This window comes from Pelophylax lessonae (genome assembly GCF_965119305.1).
Source record: "Pelophylax lessonae genome assembly, chromosome: 6".
Classification (NCBI taxonomy): Eukaryota; Metazoa; Chordata; class Amphibia; order Anura; family Ranidae; genus Pelophylax; species Pelophylax lessonae.
Genome location: NC_138773.1, coordinates 49,406,406 through 49,433,141, shown reverse-complemented (window position 1 = coordinate 49,433,141; position 26,736 = coordinate 49,406,406). Strand labels below are relative to the sequence as shown.

General features: G+C 44.9%; 1 protein-coding gene across 6 annotated transcripts in view; it reads right to left on the bottom strand.

Annotated features, from left to right (window-relative positions):
• Positions 1-569: 569 nt before the first annotated feature.
• MPRIP (myosin phosphatase Rho interacting protein) overlaps positions 570-26,736 on the bottom strand; it is a 312,245-nt gene continuing 286,078 nt past the window's right edge. For 5 of the 6 annotated variants that reach the window (XM_082259996.1, XM_082259997.1, XM_082259998.1 and 2 more), the window contains 8 exons: positions 23,541-23,688; positions 20,989-21,106; positions 13,006-13,165; positions 12,804-12,911; positions 10,975-11,061; positions 8,611-8,773; positions 8,381-8,466; positions 570-1,495 (listed from right to left, as the gene is read on the bottom strand). In XM_082259996.1, coding sequence (XP_082116122.1) covers positions 1,424-1,495; positions 8,381-8,466; positions 8,611-8,773; positions 10,975-11,061; positions 12,804-12,911; positions 13,006-13,165; positions 20,989-21,106; positions 23,541-23,688 — 942 coding nt within the window. In that variant the 3' untranslated portion in view covers positions 570-1,423. Of the gene's footprint in view, positions 1,496-7,466; positions 7,529-8,380; positions 8,467-8,610; positions 8,774-10,974; positions 11,062-12,803; positions 12,912-13,005; positions 13,166-20,988; positions 21,107-23,540; positions 23,689-26,736 lie in introns of all 6 variants that reach the window. The other variant, XM_082260001.1, reaches the window with a different exon arrangement.

Sequence of the window (26,736 nt, the reverse complement as noted above, 5' to 3'; positions counted from 1 at the left end):
ATACATGGTTCGAATTTTGATCCATTTATGGGCAGGCTTGTACCCAAGTCAATCAATCAGCTTGGGTACAACCAGCCTGTAAGGTTTTTTTTTTTTTGCATAAATTATGGCTGAATTTTGATCCATGTATGGCAGGCTTAAGTCTGCACTTTATCATTTAAAGATGAATGTTACAATTCTTCTCCAAGCTTAGTCTTGGCTTACTCTTTGTGAACATTTAGGTCCAAAGGGAAAATATTCTGACTTTGCTAGCCTATAATAGATAATGTTGGAAGCACCCAAGCATGCACTCCTGACATTTTCAAAGGAAGCCAACATCAATATTCAAGAATAGGGAAAGAAGTCCTAAAAACCGCACATCAAAAGCAAAACTCTGTGAGGTGGTATATGACCGCATCAGCTTAGGCTCCAACCAGGCCATGTCCACAAATGCATTTCACTCTACCCCTGAGCTTAGTCATGGGGGAGGAATGAAAAGTGTTTGGGGGCGTGGCCTGGTTTGAGCCAGGGGCTGAGGCTGTCATATACCACCTTACAGGGATATGCTTTGATGTGCGATTTTTAGGACTTTCTTTCCCTACTAGATATTTTGAGCTGGTACACGCTCTGTCCTTGTCGGCACTCCTAGCGGTTTGTCATGCAGGAGGACCTGGTGGAGCCTAGAGCGGCAACTGTCATTTTTATTGTGGGTCACAATAAATATTCAAGAGCCTGCATCCATCACACAAAAAAAGGCCTCCTCTTACAGTAGGTCCACATCAAAGAGGGCCGATAGACCCTCAACCTGAATTACCTCCAGCTATTTTAAGGATTACATGGCAAGACAAAGAGCTGGACATGGTTCTAACAAGGGCAATAGCCACTCTTTGTTACATTTGATTGGAGAAATGAATCTCCACCTATAATGTACACATACTTCACATGCACATACATATATATAAATAACTACAGACAATTGTGGAGGGAGCAAGAGTCCTTATTACCAAACAAAGCAGCCCTGTCAAATGTGCCCGTTACGTGGTTCAGTTCCTCCCGGTACAGCACCACCGCATGTTGAGAGTCCATGCAGGTCCCAGAGTCTTCACACCTGATAGCTTATTGATCGGCAGACGTGCCTTAATACTGACTGTGAATTAAAGCTCTGACAAGATGGCAGAGGAGAGGAGAGTGTGCCCCATCGTAGAGCAAAGAGAGAGGAGGAAAAATAAAAACAAAGACAGAGCTGGAGAGGTACCCACAGGAATCAACCATTTCAACACCTGAACGGCCTTGCACATTTCCAAGAGCCAAATGATGTGCAAAAGAATAATAAAAAAAAAAAGCTGCACATCAGAGTCCCCTGAAGCCCGATGGATCTGGGGGGGGGTGAGGCGGCTTATGTCTGCTCCAAGCCCTGGGGAGACGCAGCAGAAATCGGGAGGTGTTAGTGTTTCTTATAGTCCTGGGATTCGAAGATTTTGAGGCGCTCCTGGACCGTCAGCCCCTCCTTCAGGCTCTGTGTGAGGAAAAGACAGACCACAGGTGAGATGAGAAGAACTGGATTGCTGGACATAAATGCGAGATGTAATGTACACACTACATGGACAGAGATTAGTGATGCATGCTGAAGACAGACAGGAGTGTCTTGGTGGGTGAGTCACACATGACAGATTGGTGAGAGGAACCAGAGTGAACAACCACGATGCAAAGACCAGAGAGGAGGGGGAGCCACAAAATGGGACGATGACGGAAGTATGTCAACTACAGCTAAGTGTGACTATTGGATACATTCCATAAAACATCATGCGCTAATCTTACTGTCTCACCTATTCTACCTCTCTGGTACTACCTGCTCCTCACCTATAGTAGTCAAAGTGCTGTGATATTACTGAACAAAAGACCTAATCTGAAGCAAACCTCCAAGGCAGTTGGAAATTTCTCTTCTTGGTAAAGTAGAACTGAAGGACTTTTTTATTTTGGATAAAGTAATAGGGGGTTATAACCATTGTCAAGTTTGTATTGCCACTTTCTGTCCTTTAGGGGCTAGATGTGGTCCTTTGCTTGCTTTTATCTGGTCCTTAGGACACTATTCCACCAACTAACACCAATGATGAAGCACTTTTCCCCCTACTGACACCATCAATGGGGCACTATTCTTCCCATTAGAACCAATAATAGGGCACTGATACTGGGGATTTTTCGATTCCCACTGACCACAGTCTGGCCCCCCTAAAGCCTGAAGGGCAGCAAACTGGGCAATTGCTTAGAAGGTTTAGAGACCCCCAGCTTAAGACAAAACGGAACCGAGAGGAAATCCCTAGTTGTCACCAGAACCAGTGTCCCAACTGGAGGATTTCACCTCATTACTGTTCTGGGCACAACCTACAATTTATGATTTTCTATTACTTTGGATGAGAACTGTAAACTTGACAAATAGGGTGAATTGCCTTAACAGCGGCAGAGGTGGCAATAAAAACCTTGACAAGTGTCAAGCATGGTTCACCTGGCTATGTAAATAAGGCCAATTGCAGACTGGACGGACTCCACCAAGGGGAACTGCCTGCTCGGCGAGGATCGGTCCGCTGATCCCCTCTGAGCAGGCCAATGACAGGTCCATGTCCGCTCCGCTATGTAGAGTGGATATGGACAGAGCCCACTCTTCTCTATGGGGCAGTTGGGTGGAAACGGACTGCCTGTCCATCTCCATCCAACTGTCATCCGAACGATAGATGGGGAACTTTTCTCCATCCGTTTGTTTGTAGCGGACCGATGCCGGTGCTCCATAGAGCACTATGGATGGTCAGATTGGGTCTGAAAAACACAGGTGAACTCGATCAGTCCCGTCAGTGTAAAAGAGGCCTTAGGGACGTTTGTAGATTAAAAACAAGCTATCTAGATTTGCCCTTGGCTGTATGTGTAGGCTATTTACATACCTCCTGAAGACGGACTGGAATACTTCTAGGACGTTGCTAAGGGAAGCATAGTCGCTACTGCTCCCCTTTACTATCACCCCTACAGAGTGGACCGACCTCCCCACAGTTTCCAATCACTAGTAGCTTTCACCTGTACTGCCCCCTGCAGGTGAAAGGTGAAATTCTGACACTGGTTCTGTGTAGAACTGCTTTGTCGCAGGTCAGGTTCCAGCTCAAGGCAAAAGCAATGTTTGCTTTCATCTGTATCCGATTAACAAATCTTGAATCAATTTGTAGATCTATGCTATCATGCTATTTGGTCAGCTGATTAGGATGCATATCTACTATTGGCCAGTTCCTTAAAGGACACTGCAGAGAGTAATAAAGGACAATAATCCATGTAGTCCAAACAGAAATCCTCTTGCACTATGTAGGGGAATTGCCTTATAGCTGTTGGCACTGGGTAATTGCACTCTACAAGATGCTCAGAATCAGATGCTTATTGCATGTCTCCTAAGTTTTCCACAGATTGAAACGGTTTACAAACTTTGCAGTATTGGAATGTCACCTGTACTGTGGTGACCACATGACTTTCTCAGCTACAGTGGATATAAAAAGTCTACACACCCCTGTTAAAAATAGGATTTTTGACTTACCGTAAAATCCATTTCTCCGATGTTCATTGATGAACACAGCTCCTGATCTTTATAACCATTGGTTTATACTGTCCCCTACAGGAGTAGGACACTAGGCAGAAAAAGAATCTGGCTACGCCTATGGGCAGTCCCAGGGGGTATACTCCCTCTCTCTGCTATAGGTACTCAATTTTGTTACAAGCAGTGTCAGAAGAATTACAACTCCACAGAGGGATGGGTGCTGTGTCCATCAATGAACATCAGAGAAATGGATTTTAATGAACATCAGAGAAATGGATTTTAATGAACATCAGAGAAATGGATTTTAATGAACATCAGAGAAATGGATTTTAATGAACATCAGAGAAATGGATTTTACGGTAAGTCAAAAATCCCATTTTCTCTTTCGTTAATTGACGCACACCGCTCCTGATCTCCATAACCATTGGGATGTCCCAAAGCAGTGTAAAAAATGGGGGGGTTAGGAACAGCAAAAAATTCCCAATGCTAAAAAGTAGCCAACCAGGCAACAAGGGCTTTAACCAAAAACAACTGGAGCCCACCTGGAAAAAAAACAAAAACACCCTCATTTGTTTTTTTTTTTTTTTTTAAATTCCTTCCACCTGAGAGCCCATTCACATTGAGGCGACACGACTTCGGGGGTGACCTGTGAAGTTGCGTGCCCCGCGACTTCGGCACGACTTGCAGAGACTTCACATAATGGAAGTCTATGCAAGTCGCTCCGAGGTCGCCCCAAAGTAGTACAGGACCCTTTTTCTAAGTCCTGTACTATTCAATGGACTGTGACATACCGTGACTTGTCAGGCTGACAAGTCGCGCTAATGTGAATGGGCTCTAAAAGATTTCAGTTTGTTGTTCAACTGAGCTGTACAGTTTAAGGCTACGTTCACATGTTAGCGTAGCGGACCGCGGGCAGAATCACCGCGATTCTGCCCATGACCCGGAAATCATTGCAAATCGCGGGACGCCTGTGCGTTGCCGTTGATTTGCAATGGCACCCCAAACGCTGTGCGATGTTGCCGCGATTTCCACCTGCCGAATCGCGGTAACATCGCGCAAACAAAATCGCGGGACGCATGACGCCCAAAAAAGGTACAAGAGCTTCTTCTTTGGCAGAAATCGCGGCAACATCGCACAGCGTTTGGGGTGCCATTGCAAATCAACGGCAACGCACAGGCGTCCCGCGATTTGCAATGATTTCTGGGTTGCGGGCAGAACCGTGGTGATTCTGCCCGCGGTCCGCTACGCTAACATGTGAATGTAGCCTAAAGGTCACATTAAAGTTGGAAAAAGTTCTGAAATGATTTATCTTTATCTCGTTTTTTTTTTACATCACAGAAACCGGACATTTTAACAGGGGTGTATAGACTTTTTTTATCCACTGTCAGTATTTGTAGTCAGCAGACTTGACCAGGAAGTCCACAAGCATTACCTCCTGCCTCCCAGAGTCATCCTTCTATAGACTCCCCCTTCATGTCACCCTTGTAAATGTTGACCACGTACAACGCATTCATTATCCTGAAGTCTTTACAATCTCTATTCATTGGGCTCCCTCTAGTGGATGCCAGTGGTATCCATGTGAGCGAATTTGACATCCCATACATAAATCCTTCTAGTGAGGATATTCATCTGCAGGAATACATTTCCCTCCCTCAGAAAAAATGTTGCCCTAGCTAACTGTTTATAAAGGAGTCATTTGTTCATGTCCACTACACACTACTTCACTTAAATACAAAGGACAACATTGGAGGAGGAGGATGATGATTCCTGTGCCTGGCGATGCACATAGAAGGTGGTGACGTCTTAGGTACAAAACAAAAATGGGTGTGAAGACACCAGACTCACAAACCCTTATTACCATGAACCTGAGATGGCGAACAATGGATCTAAATTTAGGTACCTGTATTAGTCTACAGAACCCTGTGGATTCCCCTGGATCCTCGGCCCATGCAGCACCTAAGGCAGTGATGGCGAACCTTGGCACCCCAGATGTTTTGGAACTACATTTCCCATGATGCTCAACTACACTGCACTGTGCATGAGCATCATAGGAAATGTAGTTCCAAAAAATCTGGGGTGCCAAGGTTTGCCATCACTGACCTAAGGCATGAACTTCTTTCTAACTAGGATTAACTTCAAACCCATATCGACACAAAGCCCCAATCCACAGAGATTTTGCCATTTGGCAGGTATGTGGCAGAGGGCATGGCTTAACGCCAAAAGTAGGGCTAATTTGTGGTGCTGTGTATAGCCTGGGCTGAAATCAGGAACAAAGCAGAACTAAACCCTCTTCATTGCTCTGACTGACTGGATAAGAAGGTCGGACTGATAACGTCACGCTCTCAGACTCAGCCAATTAGAGGAAACGTTGTATTCATTCAATACAAAACTGCCTATGAATGCCTGAGCGCTGCTTAACTAGTATCTGTTTTGTTCCGGGTGCGAGACAGAAGTCTCTGTTCCACAGCCAGGACCCAGCACTGTGTACTGTATGGCACTGAAGTTACATGCAGCACATACAGTGCTTAGAGACACTGCAGCTTTTAGTTAAGCAAATTGTGTGTTTGGATCAGCTTGGTCCAAACAAACTATTTAACGTGACATTAAACATGGACATCAGCTTAAGGGACAAAAAATCACAAAGCAAACTTTTTTTTTTCCCCTTTACTTGCATTGTGTTGCGCTGCGTTTTCCACGTGGTGACCTGCTTTGCATTAAAATGCATACATGTTGCATCCTAAATAGGGTTGCACTGATACCGTTTTTTTTTTTTTACCAGCAAGTACCAGCACTGATACTTTCAGTCAAGTACTTGCCAATACCGAGTACCGATACTTTGTGGTGTGACTTGTGTCAATAAAGAAATTGGCACAAATCACACTGCAAAGAATCGCATGCCATTTGAACAGGATTCCTGTCTGAATTGCATTTAATTTCCCCCACTGCGTGTGTGTGTGTGTGTAGAAAGGGAAAAGTTCCATCTAGTGGGCAGTTTATTAAAAATGTTAGAACTCACAGTACATATTTAGCAAAATCTGCATAGGTGTCCAAGTCCCGCCGACGATAGAAAATTACGGCCCCTTGGGGTGCTCACAGGGCTGGAGGAGAAGTTCCTGGACCCCATGGGTATAGGGCGGAAGTGAGGTCAGCTTTGGGGTGAACTGCGTCTAACGTCTACTCCAAGCCCTGTGAGCACCTCCAGCAGCCGTGATTTGCCATCATCGGTGGGACAGGGACAGCTATGCAGATTCTGCATCTTGCCAGATATGTAGTGCGAGTTCTAAAATCTTTATGAAACTGCCCACTCGATGGCGCTTTTTCCTTTTCTATATACACACACGAGTGGCCGTGTGCCCCGGATTCCTGTTCAACTTGCAGAGCGGTTTGCGCCCATTCATTTTGTATTGACGCAAGTAGAGTATGTGACATGTCCGGATTAGGTTATTCACTTATCCCAGTTATGTCTCGTCCTTGTTTTTTCATAGCAATAGTGGAAATAAATGAACTGAGGAATCCTAAGTGCGTCAAATTTACCCAGAGCAGACTAAGCCGATTCTAAATGCCCCTACGGTGTATTTTCACTTTTCGGTGTACGTTGTATTACTTGTGGCAAAAATTCATAACTAGATTCTGCACTTTTTTTGTTTTAGCAAAATGAAAAACACAAAATGTCCTAGTATCCACAACTTTCCTTCTGCAAAAATTTTCTAGAATATCCTTTAAATCTGAGAATAGTAGTTGACTTTAAGGATGAACAGCGGCAAGGTGTGGTGGCAAATAACCCCGCTGTGTACGGTGAGTGTGAGTTCTGTCGTCTGAAAGATTGTGGCTGTGAGAGAGGGGCAAGGCTGCACACGGCAGCACTTGGGGTGGAGAGAAAGTTCTGCATGCACAGTTTGCTGGCCTTGGTTTTACCTACATGTCAGGGAACCTGGTACGTGGAACTTGTCAGTTATCCCATGAGACCTGCTCAATTACGGACTGCCAGGGACAAAGGGACACACAGACACAGACAGACAGAGAGAGTGCGTGAATCCTGGGTGATCGTGCTGAAATACCAACCCCATTACCCACCCAAAACACTGTGATACCAAAGTGCAGGCAACTTCCCACATAACCCAAACTACTAAATATGTGTATGGGGAGAGGGGGGGCATCAATCACATATACTTACTAACAAGTAGACAATTATGATCTATACGGGGTGACCAACTGGAGAAATAAAATCACAAGGCTCAGGAAGGGAAAAGGGTGTCACAAATTAAATCATCTTTACATGGTCAATCTGTACAAATGTTATTATTATTTAGATAGAGTACAGGCTTTGGATCATGAATCCGGTAGCTGGAAGGCTGGCTGTCTAGTAAGGAAGCCTGCGTCAGCTGTGTTCACCACCTCTAGAGAATGGATAGAGAATCAATCATCTCAGTATTTGCTGACACTTTGTTGAATGCTAGACATGCCGGGTCCCCCTTGTCGTCCATGAAGAGTCCCAGCTTTCAGCAAAGAGTCAGTAGGTGATGACACCTGTAAAAGTTGTGCATTTAGATCTCAAGATGTGATAAAACAGGAGCCTCACTGAATGATACACACATTCAGATCCTGCTGCACTCTGGGGCAATCACCAGATGCTGGAAGGAAATCTGTATGATGGGAAAAGGAACGATTCCCCCTCCAGTCATGCATTTCCACAGATGGCACCTCCTGCCAGGTTTTAAGGAACTGGATAGATGTTTTCCCCAGATCCTCAGAACCATCCTAAAAAAAATGTAACTAGAACCCTCCCAGCATAGAACTATCAACTTCTACATGGCGCTCCTTATCTCTGCCTACCTTGGACCTGATATTCCGCAGCTGTCTGTTAATGCTGGACCTGTCATTCTTCAGGAAATCTGGGTTGCTCTTAGATTTCATGATATCTGCAGCATAAAAATCATGTTTTGTCATGTCAGGGCAGTTTATGAAAATGAAATGAATGTACTGTTGATATGAATTAGTGACATCGAAGAGGCAAAGCACAAATCCTTGCCTTGACAGCAGCAGTGGTCTTGCGAGTGACTCACCGTATCCAGACACAGATGCCGTCTCCGGGGTTTTTTCCCCCAGCATCTCGGTGGCTGTTTTCAGCTGCTCCTTCAGCCGGCTGATGTCGCATTCGGCCTTGGCCTTGACGTTGCTCAGCTCTGTGTAGATGTCTTTGTACTTGTCGCTGGCGTACTTCTTGTCCTTGAGGGGAGAATAATGCAAATGGCACTGTAACCATTATGAGCTGCACTATAGAAGTAGTGTTAAAGCGTATGCGTTGGCCACAGCAACCAAATTCCAGCTATTCGTTTTTGGGAGCACAGTTATAATTACCACTTGATGTCCAGAAGATTTACCACCCTCCCCCCCCCCCCCCCTTCATGACAAGACCTTTTTTTTTTGCTTTTTTGGACTGCGTTATTTTAACTGACAATTGCGCAGTCATGCAACACTGTACCCAAATGACATTTATATCATTTTTCTTTCACACAAATAGAGCTTTCTTTTGTTGGTATTTGATCACCACTGGGTTTTCTATTTTTTGCACTATAAATAAAAAACGACTGGAAATTGTGAATTTTTAAATGTATTTTCTGCTATAGAACATATCTAATAAAAAAAATGTAAAAATTTAAATTCCTTCATTAATTTAGGCTAATATGTATTCGGATACATATTTTTAGTTAAAAAAAAAAAAAATCCCAATAAGCGTATATCGATTGGTTTGTACGAAAGTTATTGCATCTACAAACTATGGGATATTAACTAGAACTTTTATTTACTTTTTTTTTAAAATATACTAGTAATGGCAGTGATTAGTGACTTATAGCGGGACTGTGATAACATGGTGGGCAGGCTGACATGGACACTTTGATGGGAACCAGTGACAATAATACAGTTTGGTGAGGAACAATTGATGGAGCACCTTGCCATAAAGCAAAAGTGATACCTAAGCGGCTTGGGGAACAAAGCATCTAAATTTTGGGTCCATGGCCAGGAAACTCCCCAGACCTTAATCCCATTGAGAAGTCTATCCTCAGGAGGCGGGTGAACAAAAAAACCCACAAATTCTGACAAACTCCAAGCATTGTTTATGCAAGAATGGGATGCCATCAATCAAGATGTGGCCCAGAAGTTGATTGACAGCATGCCAGGGCGAATTGTAGAGGTCTTGAAAAAGGGTCAACACTGAAAATATTAGCTTTTTGCATAAACCTAATGTCATAGTTGCCAACATTTGATAAAAATTTCCAGGGACACTTTTCAGCACAGCTATTAATTACTTACCACACCTACCTCCCTGAAGCCCCACCCACTCCACATAATTAATCTCCGCCTACTTATCAGATTATAGGGTCTACTCAATAAAGAGAGAATTACAGGACATTGAAAGGGGAATTTTAAACTTGAGGCCAAAGTAGCAGAGTTGGAATAATTCTCCCATTCAGTACTTCTGCCTAAAGTTTAAAATTGTCCTCACAATTCCCTGCAATCCTAAAGTGTCAAATGTGCTCAGGTGTGACCATACAAAAAATGTAATATGTATATATAAATAAATTGCAAGGGACAATGTAAATTACCCGGGACAGGCTCCTATTTGCCGGGACTGTCCCTGAAAAAACGGGACAGTTGGCAAGTATGTAATGTAATTATTAAAAGGAGCCTTTGACACTTATGAAATGTTTGTAATTATACCTCAGCACACCATAGTAACATCTGACAAAAAGAACACTGAAGCAGGAGACTTTGTGAAAATTTATATTTGTATCATTCTCAAAATTTTTGGCTACAGCTGTATATTAACTGCTTTTTGCAAAGGTTATAGCATCTACAAATGATGATATATACTAGAATTTACGCAGCTGTGATGCTATACTGTAATGGCAGTGATCAGCGACTTCTAGTGTGACTGTGATAGGCAATCTGGGGCTAACAGACATCGGCTGGGAGGGTCACTAACTGGCAATGATGTTGCTCGTGACACCAATCAGTGATAATACTGTACACTGACACTGTATACTTATGACACTGGCTGGGAAGAGGTTAACATCTAGATGCAATCAAGAGGTTAACTGTGTGCCTAACAACTGTAATGTGTTCTGCTTTTACTTACTAATCTGGCTGTTTTTTCTCCTTGATTTTCAGGGAGAAGAAACAGCCAGATCGCTGTTCACAGTACACAGTTGTGTGTGTGTGATTGGTCACAGCTGATCAGCAGGTTTCAGCTGAAATCATTGACTGAAATATGCTGCTAAACTTGTGCTGTGTGCAATCACAGCACTGGTCTGCAGGGGGCGTTGCATGTGAGCCCCAAACCCAGAAACAAGCTGGTGTGTGAGCAAGTCAGCAGGAGGTTAAAAAAAGTGTAAAATAATAGGAAAAATAGAAAGGAAAATTCTTACCCTTAGAGCTGTCTGCAGCTCATCTTTCAGGGAGCTGATCTCCTGTTTTTGGTACTGGATCTCCGACTCTTTCACCCGTAGAAGGACCTGCATGAGGAAGCAAAAATGACACATTGCACCAGTGCCTCCCTTACAGTAAAAAAAGTGCATTCAGTTTTCAAGGCAAATAAAACGCAGTTATAAAGTCATTCGAAAATCTTGTGCAGAGGGCAAATACCAAGATTTAATGGTTTAAAATCTTGGATGGTCCATCTTGTTTGTTACAATAAAATCCTGAATTACTAGATCCTGTATACACTATATGGCCAAATGTTTGTGGACACTTGATCATCATATCTATTATATGGTCATAATTATGTGGACAACCTTCCAAATGGCATTCATGTGTTTCCAGGGAAGGGTACGATTAATACTACGGCACACAAAGACATTTTAGACAATAGTGCGCTTCTAACCTTTGGTGAAGGTTCTTTTCTGTTCCAGCATGACTGTACCCCTGTGCTCATAAAGACATGGTGTGACCAGTTTGGTGCGGAGCAATTCGGCACAGAGCCCTGACCTCAACCCTGCTGAAAGTGGGAGTGAATTGGAATTCGGATTGTGAGACAAGTCTTATAATCTAAGATCCGCACCGGACCTCACAAATGTTATTGCAGCGGTCCCCACCTCCCTGGCACCAGGTACTGGCCTCAGCAACGACATACCCTTCACAGGCTGGGGGGGTTGCAGTCTGTCTGTTATCTCGGGGGACCTTGGGGGGTTGTGTGCCACCTGCTACCTCGCGGGGGTGTAGCCTGTGACCAGGGGCGTAACTACAGGGGTTGCAATCGCTACCGGGCCCCATGCTCCAGGGGGCCCGGTAGCAAACCAGTGGGTGAACTTCCAGGATTGCAAAGGTCACACTTGCGACCGGACCCTGGCATTGCACCACTGTGGGGAGGCCCCAAGATTGCAGGAAGGGGGCCCACAAGATTGCAGGAAGGGGGCCCACTGCAGAACTTGTGAAAGAATCCTGCTGCGGGACCGTAATAAAAGGCCATGCAACAAGTGTAAAGAGCCCCAGGATTAGTGGGAAGAGCCCTGGGCTTGAAGGTAAGGGCCCCGGCTAGGGGTCTGGGGGGCCCTTCATGGTTTCTTGCATCAGGGCCCTGAAGGTTCTAGTTACGCCTCTGCCTGTGACCTTGGGGGGGGGGGGGGCTGGGCTGGGGAGTGTGGGTGCTGCCTTTTACCTCTGTGAGGGGTGGGGTTGTGTGTGCAGCCGTCACCTCCCTTGTGTGAGCACTGCCTGTCACCTCCAGGGGGCAGCGTGTGTTGGTACAACCTGTTACCTCCGGAGGGTGTGGGCATGTGCAACCTGTCACTTCTGGGCTGGTCCGGTTATCCTCCCTCCTCCTCCCCCTTTCTCTCTGTATGTAAGGTCTCCACAGAGAAGGAAGGGAGTAGTGGTACTAGGAGTAGGACAGTGGGCACCCTCTGGTGGTGGGAGGGTGGCAGTGCAGGTTGCCGCATGGCGTGGCCCCCAACAGGCCACGGATCGGCATCTGTTCACGGCCCTGGAGATTCAAATTCCCAAAGTCCTCCCAGGAGAATGGAGGCTGTTAGAGGTGCAGGGGTATGGGATGGACTCCATTATAATGCCCATGGTTTCTGGAATGATATGTCCAACAAGCTCATAAGTGTGATGGTCAGATGTCCATAAACATTTGGCCATACAGTGATTGAACAAAATGTATGCAACTGTGTAAAGTGTATCTGTCACCTACTATGGAGGAAGAAATTATGTGGCTGTCTCTTGAGTTTTGACCAAATGGAAAATAAAATCCTTTTACCTCAAGTTCATAAACATCCTTCCCCTGGGTAAGGGGCGATACCTCCCCATCTCCTGTTACCAGGTTTCTTAGTCGTGTTATCTCACTGGCCAGACGGTTATTCAACTCCTACAATGTAATGAAAGAAAACCAGAAATAAAAGAGTTTCAACCCTAAAGGATGTTACATGATTAACTGTACCAGACTGAAACATTTATGACACCTGGTTGTGTGCATTCAGCTCTTGGTTCTCTCGCTGACATTGGCGCAAAGCTTGGCGTTCTGCCTCCAGCGCCTGAGCGAGATGGGCGTTCTCCAGACATTTCTGAGAATATTGCTCTGAGAGGACCTCCAGCTCTCTCTGCACAGACTGCAGCTCTTCCCTGTCAAAGAATCAAGGGAAACATTCAACTTTACACAACAACTACGCAGCACAAAAAACAAACTTTATTTCTAAAAACCTCCACAGAAGTACAACTGGAATCCCATCTTGTCGTTTCTCTGGTGCAGTTTGCAAGAGCTGGCAGTTAACAACACATTGTTTATCTCCTTAAAGCGGAGTTACACCCAAATGTGGAACTTCCGCTGATTTGCTTCCTTTTTTTGACAGGTACCCTTCCCCACTTCCGGGAAACGGTGCCCCAGCTAAGTTAGGTCCCCCCCTCCTCCCTTCTCCGCTGCCGAGCCAATCCGAATGCGCAGCGCGCTTCGCGCATGTGCAGTAGGGAGCCGTCCGTGAAGCCGCAAAGCTTTACTACCGGGTTGCCTTACTGGCAATGGCAGCAGCAGCCCCCGACAGAAAATGGAAACATCAGCTGCGGTGCCGACATCGCTGGACTCCAGGACAGGTAAGAGTCCTAATATTAAAAGTCAGCAGCTACAGTATGTGTTTTATTTTTATTTTTTTTGGGGGGGGGGAACTCCGCTGTGAGGTAAAGCTGGGGCGAGGCTATTAAACCAATATTTTGCTTAGCCACTTCAGCTCAGGAAGATTTACCATCCTGACCAGGCCATTTTTTTGCTATACGGCACTGCACTGTGTTTACTGTAGCAGTAAAACTGCTAAAGGGCGGTGGGCAAGTGGTTAAAGTGGATCTTCAAAGCATCTTATCACCACAAACCAAAAACACCAATTCATTTTTAATATTCAAAGCAAACTCCCCTATCCATCCATGTCTCCATGCTTTATTCACTTTGAAAAATCACTTTGAAAAACACCCCCTAGCATTTCTGGCTGTGGCCATTTTGAGTAAGGGCAAATGATTTGTGTACCATTTACTTCCTGCCCTTAGCTCAAGTATGCATGCAGGAGAGTGTGCTGAGCTGTGAAAACCCCTCCTACCCTCCTGAAGACTCCTGGGATGTATGATGTCATTTTCCTAGGCGTAAAACCAGAAAGTTATTGAAGAAATGTAAAAAAAAAACAAAAACAAAAAAAAACAAACAAGTAAATATGATACACTTTCCTATCTATTTACTAATGCTAGAGGCATGAGGATTAAAAATAATCAATGTTGACTGGGAGACCGAAGTTCCACTTTAATGTACCTTTCAAAGGTTACAATGTCCCACCAGAGACTCTTTTCCATATTATGTCTCAACTTCCCGACTATGCTTTCTTACTTTACACGTTACGTCACAGTCACGTGACATTGTCAGGGGAAAAAGGCAGGTAGAAGGCATATCCTTATATAAAGTTTTGGATCTAATTGACCTTGGCCATTTTGTTAATGCCAACACCTGCGGCAATCTTTACTAAGATAATGGCATAAATAACAAGTGGCAGCCATATTAGAAGTGATAAAAAAACAACTACAAAAGCCATTTTATTGAAGTCTGACAAAGCCATATAAACAAGGACGATGGATGGTGGCCGTGCTTCAAAAACAAGTGTAGAATTACAGTGGTGTTTGTAAAATAGAAGAAACGCAGGGAATACACATTGCAAAAAAACGACAGTAGTAGAATGACAAGGTACACTAAATGACCACCATAATACTGGATGATACCACTTGGATAAAAAACAGTAAAGGGAATGCTATTGATCCAATAATATATAGAACTGGGGCCCAAAGCCAGGACTGAAATATACATGAATAAATACACAAAAATATAAATGCCTACATATAAAATCAATCTGGATAATAAAGAAGGTAAAAGATACTAAAAAAATATGGAAATAAAAACACTACAAAAAAGGGTAAGAACTACCTAGCTATAACAGGGATATGGAAACAGTGTATGTGAAGAATATCACAATGTACTCAAAAAAACATGGACCAACCTACTGAAGTTGAAAAATCAAAAGCAGGTCAAGAGAAAATAACCTATTTAAAAATCATTAATGAAACAGTTGAGATCGAACTCAACATTCAGACCTAGTGTGACTAACGTTTTAAGATTAAAAATCTATTTTGAGTCTTGTTGGCTCAAGGTTCTAATCTAATGGCTTCCTCAACAATTTTTCCTATATGCATGGTCAGGAAGTTAGGGCATAATATGGAAAAGAAAGCTTTAAAACGAGCCCTTATCTATGTCTGTAGCGGAAGGTACTGTGCAGTAACTAATCCTCAAGGTTCACAGCAGAAATGTTCATTTAAGCAGTACAGTGCATTTTGCTCAACCTCCTAGCGCTGGACTTGGCAACCTGCCAGCATTCTAATCTGCAATGTAAACATAAAGCAGGTGCGCAGGAAGAGGTGGAGAGCAGAGTGCTGAGAACCCATTTGGACAACTTCAGTATTTCTCCTGTGAACTGTGAGGATGAATTGCTCCACAGTGTCTGCAGCGGTGGAGAGCCAGTGCACAGGAAGAGGTGGAGAGCAGAGTGCTGAGAACTAGGGATGCACCGATCCGATATTAGGATCGGATATCGGCGCTGATACTGCCACAATAGCAATAAATGGATTTTTGTAAAATCTTACCGTAAAATCCTTTTCTCTTAGCTCATTGACAGACGTAGTCCTCGGTGATACAGCACCTTCTGGTTATGTTGCCTCCAGAGGAGTAGGACTAGACAGGAAATAAAATGCTCTGGCCACACCCTAGGGGCAGTCCCAGAGGGTATATCCTCTCTCTCTCTCTGCCTCAGCAAATCAGTTATGTCATAAAAGCAGTCTTTAGAGAATTTAACCCAACCCAACTCAAAAAAACAGAGGGGCGGGTACTACGTCTGTCAATGAGCTAAGAGAAAAGGATTTTACGGTAAGATTTTACAAAAATCAATTTTTCTCTATCGCTCATTGACAGACGTAGTCCTCGGTGATACAGCACCTTCGGGAAGTCCCAGAGCAGTATCACAAATGAGGGGTGGGAAAATGGAAATCAAATCCAAATCTAGAAGGCCCAACCGGTGCCAACTAGAAGTTTACAATGCTCATCCTTAATGATGAGACTCAACAAAAAAATTTTCAAACAGAAAAAAACCCTCGAGGTAGACCACCGGTCTCCTCAAATTGCGGCCTGTAAAACCTTGCGGCCAAATGAGGCATCCGCCGATGCCATCACATCAATTTTATAAAATTTTGTAAAGGTATGTACCGACGACCAGGTGGCCGCTTTACATACCTGGACCACTGACGCCTGATGGTGAAAGGCCCAGGAAGTACTGAGCGCTCGAGTGAAGTGCGCCCTAACAGGGAACGGAGGATTCCGACCCTTAATAGAATAAGCCTGTAATCTGACTGATCCATGTAGATATGGTCGCGGCAGACACAGGCAACCCCCTTCAAGGGCTATCCGTGATCACAAAAAGTGAGTCCGTCTTACGAAAACCACTTTAGGAAGGAAGGATGGATTCGGAAGAAGAACCACCTTATCCCTATGAACCACCAGATCTGGGGAACGACAGGATAATGCGGCCAGTTCTGACACCCTGCGTAGAGAAGTAATGGCCACCAAGAAGGCCACCTTCTGGGAATGTAAGCAAGGGAATCTCCCTAATCTCTTCAAAGAGAAGTTTCTGAAGAACCGACCACACTAAATTAAGATACCAGGCGATAAGGGTGCGCGCACTGGCGGAGCCAGATGTCGCACCCCCTGGATGAAATTCCGCACCAAGGAATGATTAGCCAAAGGTTTCTTGAAAGAAGATTGCTAACGCCGAAAACCTGACCCTTGATCGTGCTCAAGGATAGTTTCTGCTCAACCCCTTGTTGCAGACAGACCAAAATTCGGGTCACCGAATAGGTCTGTGGGGGAAATCCAATAGATTCACACCATGCAATATAAGACTTCCATGTGCTGGAAGTCGCTTTCCTTGCTTTAACTGGAGGTAGGAATAACTGAAGCTGACACTCCCTTGTCCTTCAGTACCTGGGTCTCAATGGCCAGGCCATTAAGCCAGCGACTGTAAAGCAAGATGGAAGATCGGTCCCTGAGACCGCAAATCCTCCCTGAGATGAAGTCTCCAAGGAGCGTCCGCGACTAGCCTCGCCAAGTCGGCGTACCAGGCTTGACGAGGTCAATCCAGAATTTCCAGAATAACTGGAATTCCCTCCACCTCTATCCTGCGAAGAAGTTCCCGCAGCAACTTGAGAGGATGGAAGGCATGCTGTAGCTGATACTGCCCCCACGGGGCGATCAGCGTTTCTGCTGCGTCCGCTAGAGGATCGTGGCGCGAGCTACAAACCTCCACACCTTCCTGTTAGGCCAAGGTGCCAACAGATCCACATCCGGGATGTCCCAATGAAGGGACAGCTAGGGAAAAAACCTCTGGATGAAGAGGCCATATGCGATTGGATCCGAATCGGGCTGCTCTAGAGCTGCTCGATCCAGTAAATCAGAGAAAATCTGATCGCTCTCAGTTCCGATACCCTTATTGGTAATCTGGATACTATCGGAAGAAATGACTTCCCCTGGTTGAGCATCGGAGACTTCCTGGTCCGCTCGCTCAACCGGATCCGATTGTCCAGGGAATCTGAATTCTGATTCCATTAAAAAAGAATCTCCTTCAGGAGAATTCGGGTATGAGACTGGGTATACGGTACTGCCTCTAAGAAGGCCACCATCAGTCCCAGCCAATTGACGGACAGCAACATCCGAATCGTTGACTGAACCTTCTGGAGTTTCCCCAGCAAGGAGAAACTCTCTTGCCCAGGATGTATCCAACCTTAGGCCCAGATAGTTCAGTCTCCTGGTGGGAACCAGGGATGATCTTTGGGAAAGCGAAAAAACGCTGATGTCCTGCGATGATGGGGATATAAAGATAGGCATCCTATATGTCTATGGACGCCAGGAAATCTCTTTTATGCAGGGAGGCCACCACTGTACGGATGGACTCTATTTCTTCCCAAGTCCAGATTTGGACGCACCTTGCCCTCTTTCCTGGGCATTGTGAATAGGTTTGAATAGAACCCCTGAAACCGTTCAATGTTAGAAGGGCAGAATCGCACCGGTGGAAGTGATCGAAACTCGATCCTGTGTCCTCCAGAAACCGGTGAAGACATCCCCCCCCCCCACCCCAGAGATGGGTAGGGGCGCATCAGGCTATATTCTTCAGGCTTGGCTGAGCCGGACTCTTTGTTTACCCGATCAGCGCCCTTTGAAACCCCTCTAAAGGGGCTTTGGAGGGTTTCGCCTTATCGCCCGCCCTCGCGGAACGAACAACTCTATATGAGCAGAAAAGGAAGGTCCTCGTTAGTTACGAGGTCTTTTTATCCTAACAGTCTGTGGCAAGACAGCAGGTGGTACCGTCTATCCTATAAAGAGGAATTCCTCAAACGGATAGCACCTAGCCATGCGTTTGGAAATAACAGGGGTTCGTTTCAAAACGACCCCATTTGGGTAAAGGAAAATCCTTCGCCCTTTTGGTAGGCTAACAAGTACCAAAAAGGAATCTCAGTCTCAGCTACCTCTGCCGGTGTAACCTCAAGACTAAAGGTTTCCCGGATGGACACAACTAGTGCATCCACCACTCTTGTGCTATGGCGGAGGCAGAAACGTGCTCCTCACTGCTGAGGAGATATTACCTGAGACAACAGCCCCCTAAGAGGGACCTGCAACTGCATTGACCAGTTCCGAATCCGTATCTGAAGTATCTGATAAACAATAGGGGTAGGCGGGGGTCGCTACTTGACCCCCGTCCCTGACAGGCCACCTCCACCCGGGATACCAAAGACTCCAAAATTGCCGATAATGCATTAAAAACAAGTGGGGTACTGGAGGGTCCTGCGGCCACCTTGAGGGGATCAGGTGGGGATACCTATGCGGCAGGGTCAATGATTATACAAGACACTTGCCAGCGACAAAAAATGACAAAGTAAAAAAAAAAAAAATTTTTTTTTTTTGTGTCCCCCAGTCGCAACAGCGCCCCTCAGTGTTACCTGCCTTTTTGGACTCCACAGAGAGAGAGACAGACCCCAAGGCTCATCCCTGATGCACAGAAGTTTTCATCAGCTTGCTCAGTGCTTGTCTTGTTACAGACAGGAAGTCTTTGGCCCTATTTCCTGGGTAAAAGAGGCGGCTCCGCCCCTTAACACGCCTGCCGCCTCCTCCCCCTGGCTCCATGAGGTGTTTGAGTCACCTCAAACATGGCCGCCCCCATGCTGGAGACACGAGGCTACACCAAAATGGCGGCGTTGTGCGATCTACCAGACAATGGCGGCGGCCTGCACAGAATAGCGGCATGTCTGCAGAAGGATCTCGGCCTCACAACCCTTCACCCTCATGGTGGCCAGCGTGGTCGGAGGTACCGGACCCTAGCGGGCCGTATGCGGTCCGCTGCTTAGCTGGAGGAATGATCTGGAATGCAGTATACATGTATAGACATCGCCCTGTGGCTACTGACAGGTAGGATACCTTATACTATCACAGTAAAGTTCTAGTACTGCCACTGACTACAATCATTTACACATCTTTACAATTAGATTGTCAGCTCCCAAACCAAGCCTCCTGGCTTCTTGTACACAAAAATCACACTCAATTAGGGGGATCTGTGACATGTTGTAGGATAGAGGGGAACCCATCCTTACCATTACAGAGAGGGGCCCGCGTTCACCACAAGACCCGTCAGGGGGAAAGGGGGAACATACTACTCACCATACCGGAACCAGGCGGGCGCCAACTCCTGACAGTACCCCTCTCCACCGAGGTAGGAGGGCTGTCGACCAATACGGGCGCCGTGACTCATGGTCTTTGGCGTTTCAGCGAGACGTTTAACTCGCAGGGTCAGTCCCCGTCCAGTGGGACTATGTCGCGGCCGACCCAGCGCGGAGCTATGGCCTGCACGCGCTCGTAGGCTGAACTGGGGTGACCACTGGATCTCAACATCCAGCCCGTCGCCCAGTTCAGCTTTCTTGCTTGAAGATCTCACAGGAACACTGGAGAAAAAAAGCTGTCTTAAAAAATTATTTTCTAAGAAAAAAATCCTGCCAGGACCGAAGATCCCAGCAAGGTATCTAGGTCCTTACTCCTGACTAGACAGAAAAAAACTGATTTGCTGAGGCAGAGAGAGAAAGGATATACCCTCTGGGACTGCCCCTAGGGTGTGGCCAGAGCATTTTATTTCCTGTCTAGTCCTACTCCTGTGGAGGCAACATAACCCGAAGGTGCTGTATCACCGAGGACTACGTCTGTCAATGAGCGATAGAGAAAGTAAAATTAACCGATCCACAGGCCGATCTGGTTTTGCTGAGTCCCGGCTCAGCCTTTCCTTACTTGCACGGAGCCGCTGATCCACAGGCCGATCTGGTTTTGCTGAGTCCCGGCTCAGCCGTCCCTTACTTGGTGTAGTAGTAGTAGTATGGGATGGGAGCTGCTACTTCCTGTATAGGTCAGTTTTACAGGCGGAGTGATGTCAGATGCACTCCGCCTGTGAATGGAGGAGCCATACACATGATGCAGCGGCTTTGCTCTGTACTGCAGCCGCATGCATATTGTGTATGTGTGTAGTTCCGGATCGGTATCAGCAGATACACAATGCCAGATATCGGTATTGGGACAAGAAAAGTCGGATCGGTGCACCCCTACTGAGAACCCATTTGGACAACTTCAGTATTTCTCCTGTGAACTGTGAGGATGAATTGCTCCACAGTGTCTGCAGCTGTGGAGAGCAGTGAAGGCTTTTTGTTTTAAGCTAATTGAGAGTCTTTAAAAAAATGTAATTATATGAACGTCCACAGCCTGGCTACAGTTCCACTTTTAAGTTCTAAAGAACAAGCCTAAGTGGTTTTAGAGGTAAGATAGTTTTAGTTTTCACGTGACTTACAGGTACTGCCTCCGCAGAGAATTCACATCCGAATTGAGGCTACTGATTTGGGAGCGCTGAGATTTCTCCAGCTCTCTCTCAAGCTCCTCACGGTGGGCGTTCTTCATTGCTTCAATGGCTGTAGAAAAGATTAAAAAAAGGTCAATGTATTAGAAATGTACAATCCACTTCTGGACCCTAGGATTTTCCCCCTTAATGATCAGGCCATATTTTGTGATTCGGCACTGCCTTACTTTAATGGACAATTGCGCGGTCGTGCGACGCTGTACCCAAATAACATTTTTTTCCCACAAATAGAGCTTTTTTTTGGAGGTATTTGATCACCTCTGTGATTTTATTTTTTGCGCTATAAACAAAAAAAAAAAAAAAAACGACAATTCTGGGGAAAAAAAAAAACAATATTTTTCACTTTCTGCTATATATCATTCCGAAAAAAGTAAAAATACATATTTTTTTTACATTTTAGGCCAATTTGTTTTCTGCTACATATTTTTGGTAAAAAAAAAAAAAAAAAATCACAATAAGCGTATTTTGATTGGTTTGCGCATAAGTTATCGCGTCTACTAACTACGGGAAAGATGTCATTTTTTTTTCTTACTAGCAATGGTGACATTGCGGCGGACAGATCGGCCCCCAAACTGACATTTTTGACACTTTTGGGGGGACCAGTGACATTACTACAGTAATCAGTGCTAAAAATATGCACTGTTACTGTAATAATGACACTGGCAGGGAAGGGGTTAACACTGTGGGTGATCAAGGGGTTAAATGTGAGCCTAGGGGAGTGATTCTAACTGTGGGGGGTGTGGCTTGTGAAATGATCACAGAGACCTGTGATCCTATATATAGCAGGATCACAGGGCTCTCTGATCATTCCAGAGAGAAGAACGGTCAGATGTGTTTACAACAGCTGACCATTTTTCTCTCTCAGCGGGGAATGATCGCGGGTGTCAGGTGCCTGCCCTGTGCATCGGAGTCCCCGCTGCCGAGTGGGGCCAGGAGTGCGCTGCCTGCTTTAGCCCCCTAGGTCTATGTCGGTTCGCGCAGGAGAGCCGCACTGCCGCAGTAAAAAGGCGGGAGGCGGTCGGGAACCGGTTAAACCAAGGTACTTGTGTTTGAGCACTATAAATTTTAGATAAAGGAGCCACTAATTAGGAGATTTGCCAGTACAATCAGTATACTACAGATTGGCATATACCCATAAGTTGGCATATTAATGATAGCTGGACTTTGTACCTGGACTTAGGAATGTTGTATTTACCTTTGATACGTACAGGGGTGTTGATGCTATTGGCTGAAATTATACCCTTTTTCTCCTGAATTTCATAGGACACAACACTAGAATATTCTGAATCATTATCCTGTACTCTTAAAGTTACACTCACAAAGTTATTCACAATTGAAAAGTTTATGTAAACCCTGACATTGACCTTTTATTTTCTCCCCCTTTTTACATATACTATTGAAAGTGTTTTGTTATATCTGTTCAAGGAGTGCAAAAAAAATAGCTGTTGATTCTGCCAGAAATCTAGTGTTGTCCTGTGCTTCTGCATCATCTTATTATTCTAAACTATAAAACACTTCCACTGTGTGTTATGCAGCACATGGGATGTTCTGTAGTCCTGTTCTTGGATAACAATACTGCTCCTCCAAAGATACAGTACAGGGAGTGAGTCTAGAACAAGAAATGTGTTACTGGAAGGATCACCAGGTGAAAATAAATAAGAAAAAACCTAAAGAAAAAGATGAATACAGCCACTACATTCTATGCATAGTTAAGCTGCAATATATTACATTTTTGTTCTTGGGTTTTAAAGCTGAATTGCAGAAATTCAGCAACTTTACAAAAAGTGCAGGCACACTATAAGCCAAGTAAGGTGCATGCCACCTCCGGGACTTATCTTTATTACTTATATGTGACAGGTTTATTGCATTCCCGGGGACTCCGGCTGTCAGAGGAGAAAAGCACACAAAGCAGCTATGCCCACCCCTCCTCTCTGCTGCCCATTCACAGAAGCCTTTGTATTTTATGAATGAGTTTACATAATACAAAGGCTTGTGTGAATAGGGAGTAGGCAGTAAGGGGGGGGGGGGGCATAGCTGCTCCAGCGACTCTGCTCTTGAAGAACTGTGACCACAGTGAGCAGCCTCAGAGCTCTGGAAATTATCTTCCTGGAGCACAATAACATTTGTCAGATGTGAATAATAGAGATAAGTCTAGGAGGAGGCGGCAGGCACCTTGTTAGACTTAACTCATGGTATGCCTGCAGTTTTTATAACGTAGCTGAATTCCTGGAATTCAGCTTTAAAGGAAACAACACCTTTTAAGGCTAAAAATCAGAAGTCACCATAGACTGACTTTTTTATACTTGCTTTGTAAAAGTCACGACACCTAAGATTGTCACTGGGGCAGTATGCAATGAACTTTACATTTTACCATTGCCAAGTCTGAGCTCTAATTGACCAAAAAACAGAAAGCTTCAAACACAGCTTTCATAGCTTCATTTGCAATTGGACTAGCTGCAACATTATTGCATCAAGTATCCACATACCCGAGATGGTGGCTGCAGTCTCTTCTGCCAACAAGCGCTCCTTCTCGTCTCGCAGCTTCTCCAGCTCTCGATGGTGTTGTCTCTGAAGGTCCTCAATCTTCTTTTGGTGGGTCTCCTCCATGGCAGCAAAGCCTCTTTCACATGTGGCCTGCAGATGAAGTACCTTTTATAAAAAATGCTACAGAGCAGCTGAGAGAAACTACCAGTCCTAGACAGAGGAAGAATGATGGAAGAGGAGATGGACAGAAGGAGAACTTCCTGAGGAAGTCATAAAGAAACCTATCTTGCAACATGTGCCTGGGTAAATAAAGATTTAAGGCCCGTACACACGTACCGATTGTCGGCCGTAAATGTTCAGCCAACGTCCGATCGGCCGATTGTCGGTTTGTTAGTATGATGCTTCCGACAACCGACTGCGACTTTTTTGGGCCAAAGAAAATCTGGTCTGCATGCTATAAAATTTTTGTTGGCCAACAACAGAACGGCCGATTGTTCGTCAGTCAGTACAGATTTCGGCCGACAAACATCAGATGAGCAAGACTGGGCATGCTCAGAGAAGAAAAAACACATGGAAAGTAAACCATCACATGACATAACTTCTGAAGTTGGTTGTTGTTGGCCGACAAAATTCGTGTGCAGTCTAGAGCACATTTCAACCAACACAACAACACTGGACAAAAGACGGCCGATCGTTCGGCCGACAATCGGTGCGTGTGTACGGGCTTTACAGACTGTTTGTAAAAAGCCCTTTTTACCCAAAAATGATATTGCAGCATTGGGTGGACTGAGTGACCTCTTTTGTCAGGTACAAAATTAGTAAGATATTCTGCCTCTTTACTGCAGAATTATGAGACAAAATAGTGACACCCCCTGAAATAGGCCAAGTATTGTGATGGAGTTTGGAATTACAGAGGAGATCTATACCCTGGAGACCCTCCAGAGAAAAAGGTTTCCAGGTCATTTTTTCAATAAATTCATTCCAAAAAAAAAAGCTTCTCTGAAGTTCCTAATATCAGTCATTTAAATACATCTAAATGTAGCCTACAGTACAAATTTTTTAAACTAAGGGAGGCTCCCATTATGCAAATTAGCATGGTTGGTTTTCCATGGAATGGGCGCTTTCTGCTGTATCTATGCATTTCTTTGGTAATGACCTAATGTCTGTGGGATGCTTGTTAACACCACCAGCCCTGGCTTATCTGGAGGAATAGGAATCACACAGGTCATGGAACCTTGTCTGATTAATGAGGAGAAATCTGCAGCGTGCCTATCCTGCTCTACAAGCTTTAAAACGAAGAGCGAATTAGATCACTCATATTAAAAGAGGTTTGTGACTTCACATTGCAAAGGTCTCAAATCTACGGACAACTTAAAGTGGTTGTAAACCTCAGACATGAAATATGAACAAAGCATATCCCTCTATAGCATGTATTTGTCTCAAAAAAAGGAAGTAAAGCTCCCTCTGTAACTTGTACCTATAGGTAAGGCTAGGATAAGGCTTACCTATAGGCACTATAAATATCTCCTAAATGTGCACCGTTTAGGAGATATTTACATTGCATGTAGCAAATGACATCACTGGCGAATGCGCTCTGAAGGAACGGCCGTCGGTGCCCTTTCTTTAGAGCCATGTGTCGTGAACTGCCACTCCCGCAAACCTGGAAGAAACACCTGGGAAATTGTCGGCCATGCCAGCGGTGTGCGGGAACTTCGTTCTAAGGGAAGTATTTCATAATGAGCTAGTATGCGATGCATACTAGCTGATTATACCTTTGTCTTACAGGATTTTTTTTTTTTTTTATTATGGGTTTACAACCTCTTTAAAAGCACTAAGTGTCATTTCTCTCTATCAGCATGAGTCACTTCTGACAAGTTTTCCTGACACCAAGAGAAAAATGGTGACAGGGGAGGGACCTCCAGCTGATTGACAGCCTCTGCTCTGTTCCTGTGTGAAGAGGGGTGTGTCCCTTCCCTCCAATCAGCTCTAAGATCCCTCCTCACTGAGCTCTGCAGAGTGAAACTTCAGTGCTCTATCCCCTTTATTCTGAACTCTCACACAAGCTTTAAAAAAACTGGACTTTGAACAGCTGTAGAGAAGAGAAGACCGTAGATAAACAAGTACAACCTATGTAGGAAGACTGGTTTCATTTCTGTGCATCACCTGGGGCCAGTCACTGGACTGGGTAGATGGATGGATTTACAACCACTTTAAGAACTGAAATTCAAAGTTCTGACTGGCACGATAAACTCTAATAAGGAGAATGACTACAATCTGCAAGAAAATAACTCTTTGTAGTATAAAATGAGTAATGGCGACAAACTGGACCATGAGAGCCTTATTGGTTCAGTACAGCGGCGGAGCAGAGCCTAACATTGTCTCATCCTTTTCCTGATAATCCCCAACGGCGATAAAAGACTAGGGTTTTTCCTGCTTGTGATTTTTTTTTGAGAATTACTTTGCACACTTATGCCTCGTACACACGCAACGATTATCAGCCGACCGATCGTCCCACTTTTGTCCAGAGTGGTGTTTTGTTGGTTGGAATGTGCCTAGACTGCACACAAATTTTCTCGGCCAACAAAAATCTACTTCAGAAGTGATGTCATGTGCTGGTTTACTTTCCGTGTGTTTTTTCTTCTCTGAGCATGCCCAGTCTTGCTCATCAGATTTTTGTCTGCCGAAATCTGTACTGACTGACGGAAAATCGGCCGTTGTGTTGTTGGCCAACAAAAATGTTATAGCCTGCACACCAGATTTTTTTCGGCCGAAAAGTCGGAGTCGGTTGTCGGAAGCATCATACTTACAAGCCGAAAAACGGCCGATCGGACGTTGGCCGAAAATTCCCGGCCAATAATCGATGCGTGTGTACGGGGCATTCGTTTATAATCTCTGTATCATCTTGATGTGGAAGTCAGTAGGAAATGCCCTGACCCTGTTATTACCACTTAACCAACATGGAGGCAAACACATAGAAGTAAAAATTCTTGTTGAATAGCTTGTACAAAAACTCAGCAATATATTAAAAGAAACCGGTTAAAAACACTTACAAGTTAGGCGAAACGGGCTCATCATACACTTTTCCTAGCTGTGCGCCTGTCACTGTCACTCCTCTCGCTGTACCGACCAGCAGCTGCAGGAGGAGGTTTGAGCACAGAGTCAAGATGGCCACCGCTGTGCCGGAAGTTACGTCAGGAA